The sequence below is a fragment of the Leucopleurus acutus genome (assembly GCF_964270905.1).
Source record: "Leucopleurus acutus genome assembly, chromosome: 13".
Taxonomy (NCBI): domain Eukaryota; kingdom Metazoa; phylum Chordata; class Mammalia; order Artiodactyla; family Delphinidae; genus Leucopleurus; species Leucopleurus acutus.
In genome coordinates, this window is record NC_139155.1 from 7,916,227 (window position 1) to 7,931,687 (window position 15,461).

The window sequence follows — 15,461 nt, forward strand, 5'->3', positions numbered from 1 at the left end:
TTTTTCAAGTACTTTCTATGCTTTCTTATTATTTGTAAAATTGCATAATAGTGTCCTAGTAACACTGGAAATAGCTTCTGGCCTCCATCATGTTTCTGTGATGAGATATTTGATAAAAAGCAACTCTGATTCATTTATTATGGCAGAAAGATACAGCTTTCTTGTTTTCTTTTTCTTGCCTTGAGCTCAGCTTTTCAGAAACACATATTTAAGAAATGACTTACAGGTAGTGCCCATGTCATCTACGCTACCATTCAACAGAATCCAGAAATTCACCCAAATGCTACCTAGACGAAAACTACAGGTTGATTTCTCTTTTTCCCCTTTCCAATTTTAACCAGACTGTTTTACTGCCCTACAAAGCCAGTCTTTCACATTATGTTGTACTGCCTATATGCCAAATGGTTCTCTTTAAACAAAAGCAGAAAATATTGCAACACTCCTTTCTCTGTTTGTAAATAACTTCTTGGCAAATATTTTTATTTTTACTGATACGCTATCAGACCCTAGCAATTTGAAATTGGATTAGAATAGGGCATTTTACTTAAAAGTATTTTATATTATGAACATAAAAAAGCACATTAAAGATTGGCTTTCTGAATTAGAACAGTATCAAGACTTGCCCTCCATAAAAACACAAAATACAATTTAAAAACCATTTATATGGAAATTAGAATGATCTTAACTTGAAACCAAATGGCTAGATCTTAAACACATGGTATCATGAGGAAGGCGTGGGGAACAGGCTACGCCCACATTAAGATGGGGTTCAGGGCAGTCCAAAGACCTCTGTGCACCATGATCTCACAAAGAGTACATGTAAATGCTTCTAGAAACATGGAGAAGCCATCTCAACATTTATTATTAATACACAGTGACTCTGTGACAATACCTGCCATCTAATATAGATGCACAGGGACTTTTAACTCACCCTAGATATATTTTAAATTGTTTAAAAATAAATAGTTTTGCAAAAAAATAGTTTAAATGTCTTGCATTAATTTGATAAGTTTACAACTCTGTAATATTTCTTAATCCAAATAGCTTACAATGAACACTTAAATTATATTATTACAGTATACTCCATATTCCATCTTATTAGGTGAAAACATATCAGAAAATGAAAGAGGAGTCTTTGTCACAAGGTACAATCAAACATTCCACCAAAATTAAGTACCTTTTCCCCTTTAAGTCAAAATATCATAACAGATCTTATGGCATTGTGCCTTTTCTTGGTAATTCTCAGTTGACTCTAAAAAACAAAGAGAGAAAAAAATGGGGATACTGCTTATGTCTGAATGACAACGCTACTAAATTTGATCTGAGACCTTTACTCTTGTTATTAAATGGGGGTAAGAGATAGGAAAACCGAGGGACAAAGGAAGAAATGTCTTAAATTACATGCTTCGTCTGAGAGGGAAACATTTCCTTTAAAGTTATGTAGCTAGAAACATCTTCTGGATGGAGCAATTCCGAAACACTAAAGAATCATGCAGTAAATAAACACTGCATTTCAAAATAAAAAGTATTGGAGGTAACATACTCCACCCCCGCCCAAAGGACTGACTCAGAAGAGATGAAAAAACTAATGATGTCAATTTACTAAGGACTTAAAAAGAAACAAATAGAAAACCTATTTTTAAAGGTCAGTATATACGGTAGGCAAACACTTCCATACACCTGATTGGGTTTTAATATTTTTCTTACATGGTGCTCCACAATCTCCACAGTTTGTCAACTCAAGTCACTGGGTTTTTTTGGTTTTTTGGTTTTGTTTTTTTGGTGGGGGGGAAGGAAGGGTCAAATCTAGCACATCTCAATAGTGACTGCATAAAAGAAAAATATAAACCCAACTTTAAAACAATGTTTTCTTTCTATTCAAATCAATTTAAAACTTTATATAAACTTTATGTTGCAAGAGGATCTAGTCCATTTATGAAAATCATTTCTACATCAAGTTCACCCAAGAAAATGTTGACTAAGCTAAAGAAATCACAGATAAAACATTTTACCAAAGGAAAGTATAGATAACAATAAAACTGCTTAACACCGGAAACTATGATCATCTAGTATTTCTTTAATAGTTCTAGTTCCATTAGGTCTTTATATGTTACGCCAATTTGTACCAGAGTTTAATGACAGAAAAGGCAACAATTTCTAAATTGGTGGTATACATTTCTTTACAATTCTGTAAGGCCATTTATTAAAACAGACAAACCACAAGATGAAAATGAAGGCAACAGAAAAGTCCAACTTCTCACAACCAACATAACAGCACAACCTTAAAATAATTTAGAACTGAATGTTGTAAAAGATATGTAGCAGATCTCTGTTCCATTACCCAAGATTATGTCAGTTCATAATTCTAAATAAATCCTTCTGAAGTATGAAATTAAAAATCATTTTCAGTGTAGGTGTGACCTCTGTGACTTATCACACGGCTATGTTTACTCAACACTATCTTTGAAAACGGGCCATTGAAAGAGACATAACAATGTTCATTCTATAAGTTTCATTTAACTTTACTTAGGATTGAATACACATGAAATGTGCTTTTAATGCATAAAAATCACAGTGGATAGCAGCAAAGGACTGGGGGCGGGGTGGGTAAGGAGAATCTGATTAATTCACATTGTGATTATTCTGCACACTGATGGAAGATAGTTCACTCTTCTAAAAGCTCAAGACTTCCCTTTTTAAAGAACCAAAGTAAACCCAAGACACCTTGCCAACACTTGCCCACCCCTAAACGAACTGGTTACTCTTTTACACATAAAACTGAAACAGTATGGCAGCAAAAGATTTTGATAGCAATGGAAAGTCTGTAAACTGTATTCCAATCTCTTTTCCTTCCTCCCCAAGTGCAAGACGCAGGGTTCTCATAGCCTCTCAGTAGTGCTTCTCCTGTAAATAATCCTTCATTTTGTTTGGCAGAGGCAGCTTCTGAATCAGGTCTATTCTGGTGTACTGACGGATGACGAACCGGCACAGGTACTGCAGGGAGCGCACCTGCATGAAGCGCGACACGGGGTTGGTCAGCCTGACGGGGTAGGTGGCCGAGCCCGGCAGGCGAGACCGGGAGTAACAGAAGGCCCCGTTCTCGGAGTCCCTGACTGAGTGCTCGATCAGGTCCACGATAGACGTGTGTCCTTCCACGTCCGGCTGTTCATAAAAGCTAAACCTACCATTTGAATGTTCGATTCTAGTGTGAAGGGTCTTGCCGTGCGAGCGGAAGCTCAAGCTTAAAAGGTAGCGGTCATCAGAACTGTCCCGAACGAGGAAAGAGCCATCCGGCACGTTGGCCAGCTTCCCTTCTGCCTCCCAGCGAGTGATGGGGCCCCAGTACCATCCCTGTTTCGCAAGTTTCTTCAGCTCCTCCGTAAGGCTTGTCACGACCATGGGACCACTACTCTGCACTGAGTCATAAACTCTGGCAACCCCGGGGGCAGAGTTAGGATCGAAATTCAAGTGACAGCGCATACTTTCGGCCACGTGGGCGTCAGAGCCGGCGAGCCCGCCGAAGTTCCTTTGGATCTGATTCGTCTGCAGGGGAGGTAGCAACGGTGAGAGTGGCGGGGCGTCGTCGGGACTCGCCCTCGGGCTCTGCAGCACGACTCCCGTGGTGCCGATCAGCAAGCCGTTCACCGACTGGTCCACGAAGATCTCTGGGGCCACCACGAGGTCCGGGTCTACCTGATTCTCGTCTTCGGGGAAGGAGCCCCCTCCCACCGGAGGAGGGACCGCGGAGACTTCCATGGGGGAGGAGCCGTCCAGACAATAGCCGCGCGGTCCTTCCAGAGGGTACATCCCCTCCTCCAAAGGCACAGTGTACTGAATGTAGTCCTGAGGCACGAGTCCGATAACGACAGGCACATGTTCTTCCAGGTGGAGATGCAGGTCCCCATCCTGAGACTCAGAACTCTTGAGCGAGTTCGTCTGTTCTTGGCACGCGGTGTCGGCCTGGAGGTCGTGGAAGTCCTTGCGCACGCCGTTCAGGGCCGGGCCCTGGCCAGGCGAGTGGACCAGGGCCTTGACCCTCACCTCCATCTTGATGCACGTCTCCTCCGACGCGGTGGGGCGCAGGGGCCACGGCGTGGGGCTGTAGTGGTGGCTGCGCAGCGAGGTGGACCTCATGGGCCTCTGCGCCCTCACGTCCTTGAAGACGATGGGGGCCGAGGAGGAGGAGAAGGTGTCCTCGTCCGCGGAGCCCCCGGAGGGCGCGCCGCCCTTGCCCTTCGGCTTCTGTTTCGCAGACAGCCGTCTTTTCAACGTACCCATTAGGCTTTCACTTTTTGATCTACTCTTTCCGCCTTTTTCATCGTCACTGTTGAGATCACAGCTGGCTATATCTTTCCCATAGCAGCTACCAAATAAGGAATCCTCTTTTCCAAAGTCACTGGCTAGTGATGGTTGTTGTACAACCATAAAATCCGCTTCTTCTTTACTTTTATTCAAGTTGAAAGATTTCCGGAAGGTTTTAAGACTAATCTTCTTCATTCTGACTAGTTACCTAATCCAAGGGAATCAATTTCTCTCTGGAATATTATCCTCGAACATCTGGAGAGGCTGCACGCAATGCTGCATCTATGTATTTTTCCCGCTTCATTTACCCTTTGGAGCCATTTTCTAAAAAAATGCAAAAAATAAAAAATGTTAGAAGGCCACATTAAAAAATATCTCCACAAAAAGTTTTATTTTAGTCACTTTCAATCCTTTAGCTTCTGAACAAGGATGCCTGAGTATGTTTATAAGAAGGTAAGCTCCATTAAGATGTATTTTTTCCATTTCACATAGCACAATGCATCACTGCCTACTACCTGATCAGCGCTGGACAAATATTTGATAATGCTTAAAGAGCAACCCCGACTCTACCTCTTTCCTTTCTGCACCTTACTTTGATTTTACCCTAATTACGGTTTGTGTTCCTTACTTCCTAACACAGCTCTAACAGAGCCACTCATCCTCTTCACACTGATCCACACCGTCCCCGGCCTCTCCAGCTACCAAGCTACCAGCCTGTGTCCTGCAAACGGCCAGCACTCAACAGAGAAGGCCCCACATCCGTAATAAGCCTCATCGATTCTACAAGCTATACGTATTTTTAAATATTCAAACATCTGTAAAAATGAATTAAAGCAGTCCCATCATCTGTGATGAGTTATCTAGGAAAAGCCTGGAAATGTCCTTCTATAGCCATGAGTTAGTTCAGCGAGAACAGGGCCCTTCCACCTTCGCGTTACCAGTACCCTGAACAGCCAAGAGCGCCCCGAGAGGGGTACTTGCAGCTTCAACACTTTCACCTGCAGGGAACACTCCTAACAACTAGATAAGTACAATTCATCATAGTAGCAGAAACTGCATTTATTTGCCTTAACAGGTAGAAATTGGTGACCTGAAGACTAATAAAAGCCTCCCTGTGTTAAGTGATAATTTTCTGGCTCGCTAGCAATGAACCCAATTTTGTCCACCAAAAATCTGGGCATCAGTTCACACAGATATTAAGAAAACGTAACTACCAATATCCATAAAACCAAAGGCTGTGAAAACCAGACAAAACAAACATGTTTTGCCACAACAACAGGGACGTTGCAAAGGAAGTAACGTTTACAATAATAACCGAACATCAGCAAATTCTCGATAAACGAGATCAATGGATCGGTATCCAAAATGGCTTGTATCTGGTCTGTCTGGAGCGTCACCCCCACCGCCTCCCAAACCCAAGCATGTAAATCTATTTAAAGCTCGATGTAGACGGTCAGGCCCAGCTGACTTTCTAGGCATGGTATAAAATGTTAATTCAGATTTCTAATTATTAGAGAAGTGCAAATCAAAACTACATTGAGGTACCACCTCACATCTGTCACAACGGCCAACACTAAAAAGTCTACAAATAAAAAATGCTGGAGAGGGTGTGGAGAAAAGGGAAACCCTCCTGCACTGTTGGTGGGAATGTAAGTTGGTGTAGCCACTGTGGAGAACAGTATGGAGGGTCCTCAAGAAACTAAAAATAGAATGACCATATGACCCAGCAATCCCACTCCTGGGCACATATCCAGACAAAACTCTAATTCAAAAAGACACATGCACCCCTATGTTCATAGCAGCACTATTCACAATAGCCAAGACATGGAAGCAACCTAAGTGTCCATCAACAGACGAATGGATAAAGATGATGCGGTACACAGATACGATGGAATAGTACTCAGTCATAAAAAAGCACAAAATAATGTCATTTACAGCAACATGGATGCAACTTGAGATTATCATACTAAGTAAAGTAAGTCATAAAGAGAAAGACAAATACCATATGATATCACTTATATGTGGAATATAAAATATGACACAAATGAACCTATCTAAGAAACAGAAACAGACTCATGAACACAGAGAACAGACTTGTGGTTGCCAAGGAGGAGAGAGTTGCGGGAGGGATGGAGTGGAAGGCTGGGATTAGTAGATGCAAACCATTATATATAGAATGGATAAACAACAAGATCCTGCTATATAGCATAGGGAACAATATTTAATATCCTATGGTAAACCATAATGGAAAAAAAATATTAAAGAATGTATATATGTATAACTGAATCACTTTGCTGTGCAGCAGAAATTAAAGCATTGTAAATCAGCTGTACTTCAATAAAAAAAGAGAAGAAAAGTTCAGTTTCAATCTTAATTATGAAGCCTTTTATTTTTCTACTGCTGTGCCTCGTTTATGCTATTTTCCTCCTCCTGATAAATGTTCTCTTCTTCTTTCCTAATCCACCTTTCAGGAAATTCCTTAAAAAATATACTTCCTCCTTAAATATTCTCTGATCACCCAACCAGAAAGGAGTTCCCCTCCCTTTTCTGGACTCCAAATACTCAACCTGTACCTCTTTAACAGTATGTCACACAGTGACTTAGAACTGCTTGTATTCTATTCATGTCTTATCTCTCCAACCAGATTGTAGTACTAAAAAATAGAGACCATGTCTTATTCGTTTTTTATATTCCTAACCAGGAACTATCATTAGATACTTAATATACACTGCTTAAACTCTTTGATACCAAATAAATATTCCTTAGCTGTCAAGTAAATGGATAGAAAAATCCACACTGTGCAAAACTGGCTAAATCTCCTCTTATCAAAATAAAGCACTCCATATGGCTGATTCGCTTTGTTGTGCAACAGAAACTAACACAGTATTGTGAAGCAATTATACTCCAATAAAGATCTAATAAAAAAATAAAGCACTCTATCTCCTATAAGAATCAAAAGTCATTATTACAAATGATCAAGGATTGGCAATTCCACGTAAAAAAAGACACACAGAAAAAACACGTGTCTATCTGTTAGCAAGCTCTACCATACGGGTAATGGGTGTCTACTCCCATACTTCACATGGTATGCGTTCAGACATGTGAAAACTACTGAAGAAATTCCACCAAATAAATACTAGTAACGAGAAGGAAGTAAATATACTAAATTACATCCCACCCCCCAATACTTAGTACCATGTAGTTGTATAAGTACATCTAAAAATAAAAAGTATCTTTGATCTCACAAGTTGAGGCTGGGTGAAAAGTAGCATAACAATGGCATTACCTATATAAGTACTATGCTGTCATCAGGTCCAAAAGAAACATAAGGTTGTCCTCAGTCTCAGAATATTACAGTAGGTGCTACAGACTGTCCTTTCTGCTTGTAAGCTGCTTTTCATAAAGTCCTCTACTGCCCTTTCCCCCTCCCATTTGTAAGATACTCTACTGGATCCAAGAGGAGTTAAGATGTGTGATTCAAAACTAAGAGATGAAATCTGTGAGCTCCAAGATGGGTGAAAGAAAACGACAGGTACACCAATATGTATAAAATAGATAACTAATAAGAACCTGCTGTATAAAAAATAAAATAAAATTCAAAAAAAGAAAAAAAAACAATAGGAAGAAACTGGACAGACACAATCTGATAGAGTATCTTTAAGCAGTCAACTACGAACATGACCAACGATTAAAAGCCCTAAGTCAGACCAGGCTGTAAATAAAGACACAGGGGAAGGCATAGTGATTCCTGATTCTGCTTCCTAGCTGCACCCTAACCTGCTGCATGCTAGCGTGTGGGTAAAATTCACGAGTGCGTCTTAGTGGTTCTGCCAATCTGCTGAACTCACAGACCAAATACTCTATGTTCCTTTCTCTACCTGTCACTTTCCTCACACCCTCAAAGGAGTCCTGACCTACAAAAAAGGTCTTCTGTCTTCAGAGAAAACTCTGTACGTGGGAAGAATGCACCTCAGTGGTAACAGAGCCAGTGGCCCTAAGGTCCCGGTACTCACCATTTCCTGGGAGAGGCTGCCTGGGCCGTGCAGACACAAACCAAGTAAAGCAAAGAGGACGATCGTTGGTAACTGTGACAGATACCATGAAGGAAAGGGAGGCTATCAGAGAACACCAGGGTTCCTACTTTAGGCTCCATAAACACATACGACACGTATCCAAGGCCTCTCTGACAGCCAAATATTTAGGCTAAGGCTGGAATGATGAGAAGGAGCCAGTCGTGCAAAGGAAGGCTGAGTGAACAACTTTCTAGATTGAGGGAAGAGCATGTGCAAAGGCCCTGAGGTGGGAAACTGCAGATGCAAAACTGAGAAGCCCAGTGTGCCCGAAGTCCAAGGCGTGAAGGATGAGTGGGCACCAGACAGGCACGGCGAGGTACCTGGGTCTGGTTCGAAGTGCAATGAGAAGAACTAAAAGGTTTCAAATATGAACATGGTCTAGTTTATATATGCACTTCCCAGTTTTGAGACCACACATCATCCTCTCCAACACAGACACAAACCCATCAGGAGTGTAACTTTGTTGACAAAACCAACCAAAGAAGCCCACAAAGAACCCAGGGGTCTCAAACTGCCTCATCTGAAAAACAGATGAACAGTTTCTGAATAACAGTAAGATGCTAACCACGCGGAGCCACCTGGAGGTCTCGGGGAGGCTATCCAAGTCCTCCTCACAGGCCACATGCCTCCTAAATTCTTCTAACAATGGATGGGTGGGGAGAGTTCAAGTTCAACATAAAGCACTGGAGAGACTCAAACATGAGTCAACTGCATATAAAGGTTTTATTCATAGCTAGTTTCCATTTGCAAGCAATTCTTCATAATGCCCCAATTTTGTGATATAATTTTAGTGAATTACATTCAATTTCAATTCTGGTAGGAAACAGTTGTAGTTTCAAACCCTTCAGGGTCCACCATTTATGGATAGGCCAGTCATTAGAAACGTGTGTGTGTGTGTGTGTGTGTGTGTGTGTGTGTGTGTGTGTGTGTGTGTGTGTGTGTGTGTGTGTGTGTGTGTGTAGGTGTGTAGACACAGTTAATGCAGCTAGGAACACATACAGACTCATCCCGAGGTTGCACGGAAAACATCTGCAGCACGTGCCCAAGCTTTAGGGATTCACAACCAGGTAAGTTCTGAAAAGTAGGTTCAGAGGACGAAAAAGGATTCAGAACATGAAGTGGAAAGGAGGCCTGAATAAGAAAGAACACACTGCAGGATCCAGGCAGCCTATAAGAAGGCAACAGCCTCATCTCCTGCCCACATACACTCTGGTCTTCCTCGAATCCAACTGCCAAACTGCAGGAAGAGTAAAACCCGAAAGAGCTTTCCATCTCACCCAGTGAAAAACAGGTCTTTACAGTGGGCTGCAAGGCCGCACATGATGTCACGCCCCCATTCCTATACCACTCTTCCCTTGCCCTCTCCACTCGCGTCCTGGTGCTCTGAGAATACTAGACACGTGCTGCCATTGAGGGCCTGGGCGCTGGCTGCAAACATTGCACAACCAGCTCCGCCCCCGCCACTTCTTTCAAGTCTTCACAACTGTCACTTTCTCAGTGAGACCTGCCCTGATCATGCCATTTAGGCTGCAACACAAACCCGCTTACCATGCTCACTCATTTTCCCTGGCAGACAACAGAACTGTCTTAGTAGGTTCTCCGTCACTCTCCCACCTCTTTAAAGAACATAAGCTTTACTAAAGTAAGGATATTAACTCTGCCTTACTCACTGATGTGTCCCAAGCATCCAGGAGCACAGCACGGGCACAGGAGGTGCTCAGTAACTAGGAGTCAATAAATGCTAGACATGCAAACCTAATCAGGTATGGTGAACGGATCCCCTGCCCATCTTCACCTTCCTCACTCCCCACCTCAAGCAATAATTCACCATCATTTGGGAGAATGTTACAACACTCCTTAACATGGTCAATAAATTCTATACAATCTGGCTATTTTTGATGATTTCTGCTCCATTCACATTCACCATATTTTCACTCAACACACAACTTCTTAACATACTGCTCCTTTGATTTGAACTGTGTTTTTTTTTTTTTTTCCCATTCTCCTCCTTGACTAATTCCTTCACACATCAGCTCATCTGTCAGTTCCTCAGGGAACATACCTTACTCTTCCTGATCAGGTGAAATTCCCCAATTACATGATGTCAGAATACTGCACACCTCTCTGGCCTACGATTTTTATCTAGGATGTATGCTTACATCTGTTTGTATGATTATTCGATTAATACCTATCACCCCATCAGACTATGATTGACACAAAAGAAGAGACTATGTCCATTCTTTTCCCAGCATGTTATCGCAGCACCTAGCTTGTATCTGGCCCAAAGAAGGCACTCAATAAATATTTGCTGAATAAACAACAAAGTAAAATGAATGAGAACACTGGCCCACAATGACAGGTGACTTGATGCTGATGTATTTAATTGCCTCAAGAGCAGAACCGGTAACTGCCTCTGACGTGGTAAGTATTACATTTAAATTACCCTTAGTAGATCTGGGGTTCAAATGGTTCTGCTTCCCACTATCACATCCATTTCATAGAAAACAAGACTGATAACCACAGTAAAAGTACTTGGTAATTATCTACTTGATAATTATTCCTTTTTCAACTACCAAACCATATGCAACTTAATATAACATTCAATAAACAAAATTCAATCCTAAACATTAGAAACTACAAAAAGTTCTAGTAGGCCATATGGTCTTTTATCTCTTCCCTTCATTTTCTAGGCAAAGATTACTCTGGAATTTTTAAGAGTATCTGTTTTTCTGTTTGCACTTCTAAAAATACACGCCATCTTTTTATAGGATTACCATCTGTCTCATCATGCCGAAGTAAATGTTCTGAATTAGTTTCACTGCTTTTCTAATTGTAAAATTTTAAGTTTACACATATACTTGAAAATGTGTATAAAGGTTCAAGGGGAAGTTTTAGACATGAATACTTTATCCATACAGGCAGAAGATAATATCTTCAAATAATTTCACAATCTCTTTTTTAAGGAATGATTGGAGGTAGTCATGCTTGCCATTGTAAAATGAAAAAACTTAAAGGACAACATCAAAACAACTACCTAACCTTCAACAAACAAAACAGCATTATTATTGCCACTTTAAAAGTGAGGAAACTGAGTCTCAGGGAGATTAGAACTTGCCCAAATAAGTTAAATAATTTGCCACGAGGAAAACTAGCAGATCCAGAATTTGAACCTGGATGCTGACGCCAAAGCTCACATTTCCCCTATAACAAGCTGCCCTGTTGGTCGTGCTCGTGCTTAAGTCAGTGGTTCCCAAACTTTCCTGTCTTGGGACCTTTTTGCCCTTTTTAAAACTACTGAAGGCCACAGTAAAGCTCTGTCTCTGTGGGTTATATCTACTGAAATCGTTTCTTAAAAGTTAGTTGCCCTGGGCTTCCGTCGTAGTGCAGTGGTTAAGAATCCACCTGCCAATGCAGAGGACACGGGTTCGAGCCCTGGTCCGGGAAGATCCCACATGTCACGGAGCAACTAAGCCCGTGCGCCACAACTACTGAGCCTGCGAGCCACAACCACTGAAGCCCGTGCACCTAGAGCCCGTGCTCCGCAAGAGAAGCCACCTGCGCACCACAACGAAGAGTAGCCGCCACTGGCAGCAACTAGAGAAAGCCCATGCGCAGCAACAAAGACCCAACACAGCAAAAAAAAAAAAAAAAAGTTAGTTGCCCTGGGAAATCTGAAACCATATCAAGAATTTCTTTATTACATTTAATCCCTATTAGAAATTAGAGATTTAATAAAAATATTTATTCATTTTTAAATGACAATTTACTCATTACATGTTAACATAAATAATTTTTCAAGAAAAATAAATACATTTTCCCAAAACAAAAATTCAGTGAGAGAAGTAGTACTGTTTTACATTATTGTAAATCTTTTCTCTGTCTGACAAGACAACTGCACTCGTCTGTGTTTGCATTCAATCTGTTACAATATGTTGTTTCAGTTAAAGTGTAAGAAGAAAATCCAACCTCCTACAGATATAGAACTGGAAAGGGGAGGATATTTTATTTAATAACCTTTTCATAACTGTGGATAGTCTTCTTGTGATACTAGAACAAAATCAAGTGCTAGTTTCCTAAAAGTTAGTAGTGCTAAGAAATCTACAGCCATATCAAGAATTTTTTTACTCTACTACATTTAAATCCATTGGTCTCGGTGACATTTTGAATGAATCCTTTATGCAGGCATGATTTTTTAACATCATGTATTAGTTATTTCATTATACAATATCAAAAAATTACATTTAATATCACCACTGATCTCATCAGAAAAGTCTGTAAGTACTGGGAAGCAGTTAAGCAAACAGTGGTAGATAGAAGTTTTCCACAATTCTAACTTTTGCTTGAATCTAACATGGGCAACGATATTGTCAGTGAAGAGAAAGGCTTTACTTTGACCATTTATAAGAAAATATCGACTGAACACTCAAGTTGATTAACCATAGTTTGTCTGTCAATTGTTCTTTTAGGTTAAAAGTGGCGTGTCATGAAAGAGCAGTTAGTTAAGTAAGTAACTCAAACAAAGGCTCAAGGCTTCGCTCAAGACACCTTCATTAGCATGTGGTACAGTGCTTCCTACACATTTCCATTTCATCATAAGGATTTTGAAAAGGTGTGTACTCAAGGTCAAAATGTAATAAAATTAATAATTTTTATAGCTTCATCAATGACATTCTTAAATGTAACTGGAATTTTCTTCTTACTACAAGTGCTTGGAGGTGAAGAACATATGACTACTATGAAAGTTTAATACTATTACACAGTTAGTGCCATTGCTTTGTTCGTGGTAAGGCACCATCAATTTTATTCACATTGCTTTTGCACCCTCGGCAAAAATGGCGATACAGTGAAAAAGGCAAATGTTTTAGCATTATTATGAAAGGGGATCCACAAACCATACTTTGAGAACTGATAGCTTAAACTACCTGTGAAGACAGTTTAAAAGAACAAAGAGAAAGACTTTTAATGTAAGCAAAGCATCCACATTAAAAATCAGCAAGATGGGAGGTTCACTGTTGTAACCATCTCTCTGCATTTCAATTTCCAGCCAGTTTCTGAGCGTGACATGGCTCATGCCCTCCCAGGTCAGCTCCTTGAATTCTACTCCACTGCTCCTGAATCTGTCAGGTCACTACCTGCCATTACCTTTATAAAAAAGGAAAAATAAAAAAGAGACTACTAAAGCCTTTCCATAAAGGGAGAAGTAGAAATGAGGGAAAGAAACAGACCATATAAAAAAAGAAAATAAGGTCAATGGCCAATATAACAGGAGATGGAATTTAGGTCCCAATGTTTGTTATGCCAATAAATATGAATGGGATACACCCAACTATAAAAATAAAGAGACTTTCAGATCTGGTTTTTAAAATCCAATCATATGTTACATAAAAACAACACACTAAAACCAACTGCCTCATAAAGTTTCAAAACATCATAAAATTTCTATTAGCCACCTCTTTCCGATTCTCCTCTTCTTCAGCATTCCTGTGATTTTCTTATTCTATCAGCTGAATTATATCTACTTGTATTCTATTTGAGATCAGGAACACTATCACTTGGTCGCTTGTTAGACCCCAGTAACTGAAATAGTTCCTGGGCATTGCTGATGCTCATCCAAACTTTTCTGAACTCAGAGTCTTTTTTTTTTTTTTAAAGTTCTTCCTACAAAAAAAGTTAATCGATTTGTAAACACTAAATAAATGCAGATGGCTAAAAAAATTTTCTGCAGAATTAGGTGTAAGCAAAACCGCTCTAAAGGACTATGAAAACGTTACTGCAGAAAATATCTCAGCCTTCGTACGAAGGTTGCTTTGCAAGTGGGATTATAATTTTACTTAAAAGAAGTGCCAAACTGGAAATCAAAGATGATGCATTATGGAAGGCTGGAGATGACATAATTCAAACTGATAAGAGTTTTTAGTCACTGATTATTTAAAGAAAAGACATTGGTCCTACACTTGGAAATGAATGAGAGTGCATATTTGCTTCTTTTAATTTAAAATAAAATGTTTAAAAGTACATGAGTGCATGTTTCAGTGCAGTTTTTTTTGTTTTGTTTTGTTTTTTTGCGGTACGCAGGCCTCTCACTGTTGTGGCCTCTCTCGTTGCGGAGCACAGGCTCCGGAGACGCGCAGGCTCAGTGGCCATGGCTCACGGGCACAGCCGCTCCGCGGCATGTGGGATCTTCCCGGACGAGGGCACGAACCCGCGTCCCCTGCATCAGCAGGCGGACTCTCAACCACTGCGCCACCAGGGAAGCCCTTCAGTGCAGTTTTTCCATTAACTGATAAATATCAAACCTAATTATTTTGGGAAAAAATCCTCTAATAGAAAAGAATGAAAAAAGGCATAAGCTAACAACAACTGGCTGTCATAATCAAGAAAAAAGGGAAAATGTGTTTACACAAAATTAGAAATGGAAAGAGCAATAAGTATGGATCTATGAGAAATCAAAATATGTTAAGAGTACTTTGAAATGCTATGAAAATCAACCTGCAACTCAGATGAAATGGATAATTTTATGGCAAGTATATATTACCAAAATTTGTATCAGAAGAGGGAGGAATCCAAAAGAGGCTGACAGTTGTCAAAGAACCTGAGAAAGTTATCCAAGAACTACCATGGCCCTCTCTTCCCTTGGGGAGAAAAAGTGACAAGTCACTATAGATATATGTCAAATACTCACTAAACTACTTCAGGGCATAGCGAGGAAAAAAAAAAAAGGCTCCCAAATTTATTTTTGAAGTCAAAAGAACACTGATACCGAAACTGGACAGAGACAACAAATTCTAAAAAACCAAAACACCAAAATCTCACTTACGAACACCGAAACAGAAATCTCACTTACGAACACCGAAACAGAAATCTTAAACAGCAGCAAACGTTCAGAGTAGTGGGGGGAAACGATTCAACTAGATAAGGTACATCCCAGGATGACTGGCATGGCTGTATATTTGTAAATTTATTAGTATAATTTATCATAGATCAAAGAAGCAAAATCATATGAGCATAGCTATGAAGAACAAAAAAGATCTGAAAAAATAACATCAATTTCTGACTTCCCCCAGAAATAGTCTTTGTAAAATTGAA

General features: G+C 40.2%; 1 protein-coding gene across 2 annotated transcripts in view; it reads right to left on the bottom strand.

The window, feature by feature from the left end:
- Positions 1-942: 942 nt before the first annotated feature.
- Positions 943-15,461, bottom strand: part of SOCS6 (suppressor of cytokine signaling 6) — a 31,819-nt gene continuing 17,300 nt past the window's right edge. For both annotated transcript variants that reach the window (XM_082853205.1, XM_082853204.1), the window contains one exon: positions 943-4,626. In XM_082853205.1, coding sequence (XP_082709331.1) covers positions 2,890-4,497 — 1,608 coding nt within the window. In that variant the 5' untranslated portion in view covers positions 4,498-4,626 and the 3' untranslated portion in view covers positions 943-2,889. The remainder of the gene's footprint in view (positions 4,627-15,461) is intronic.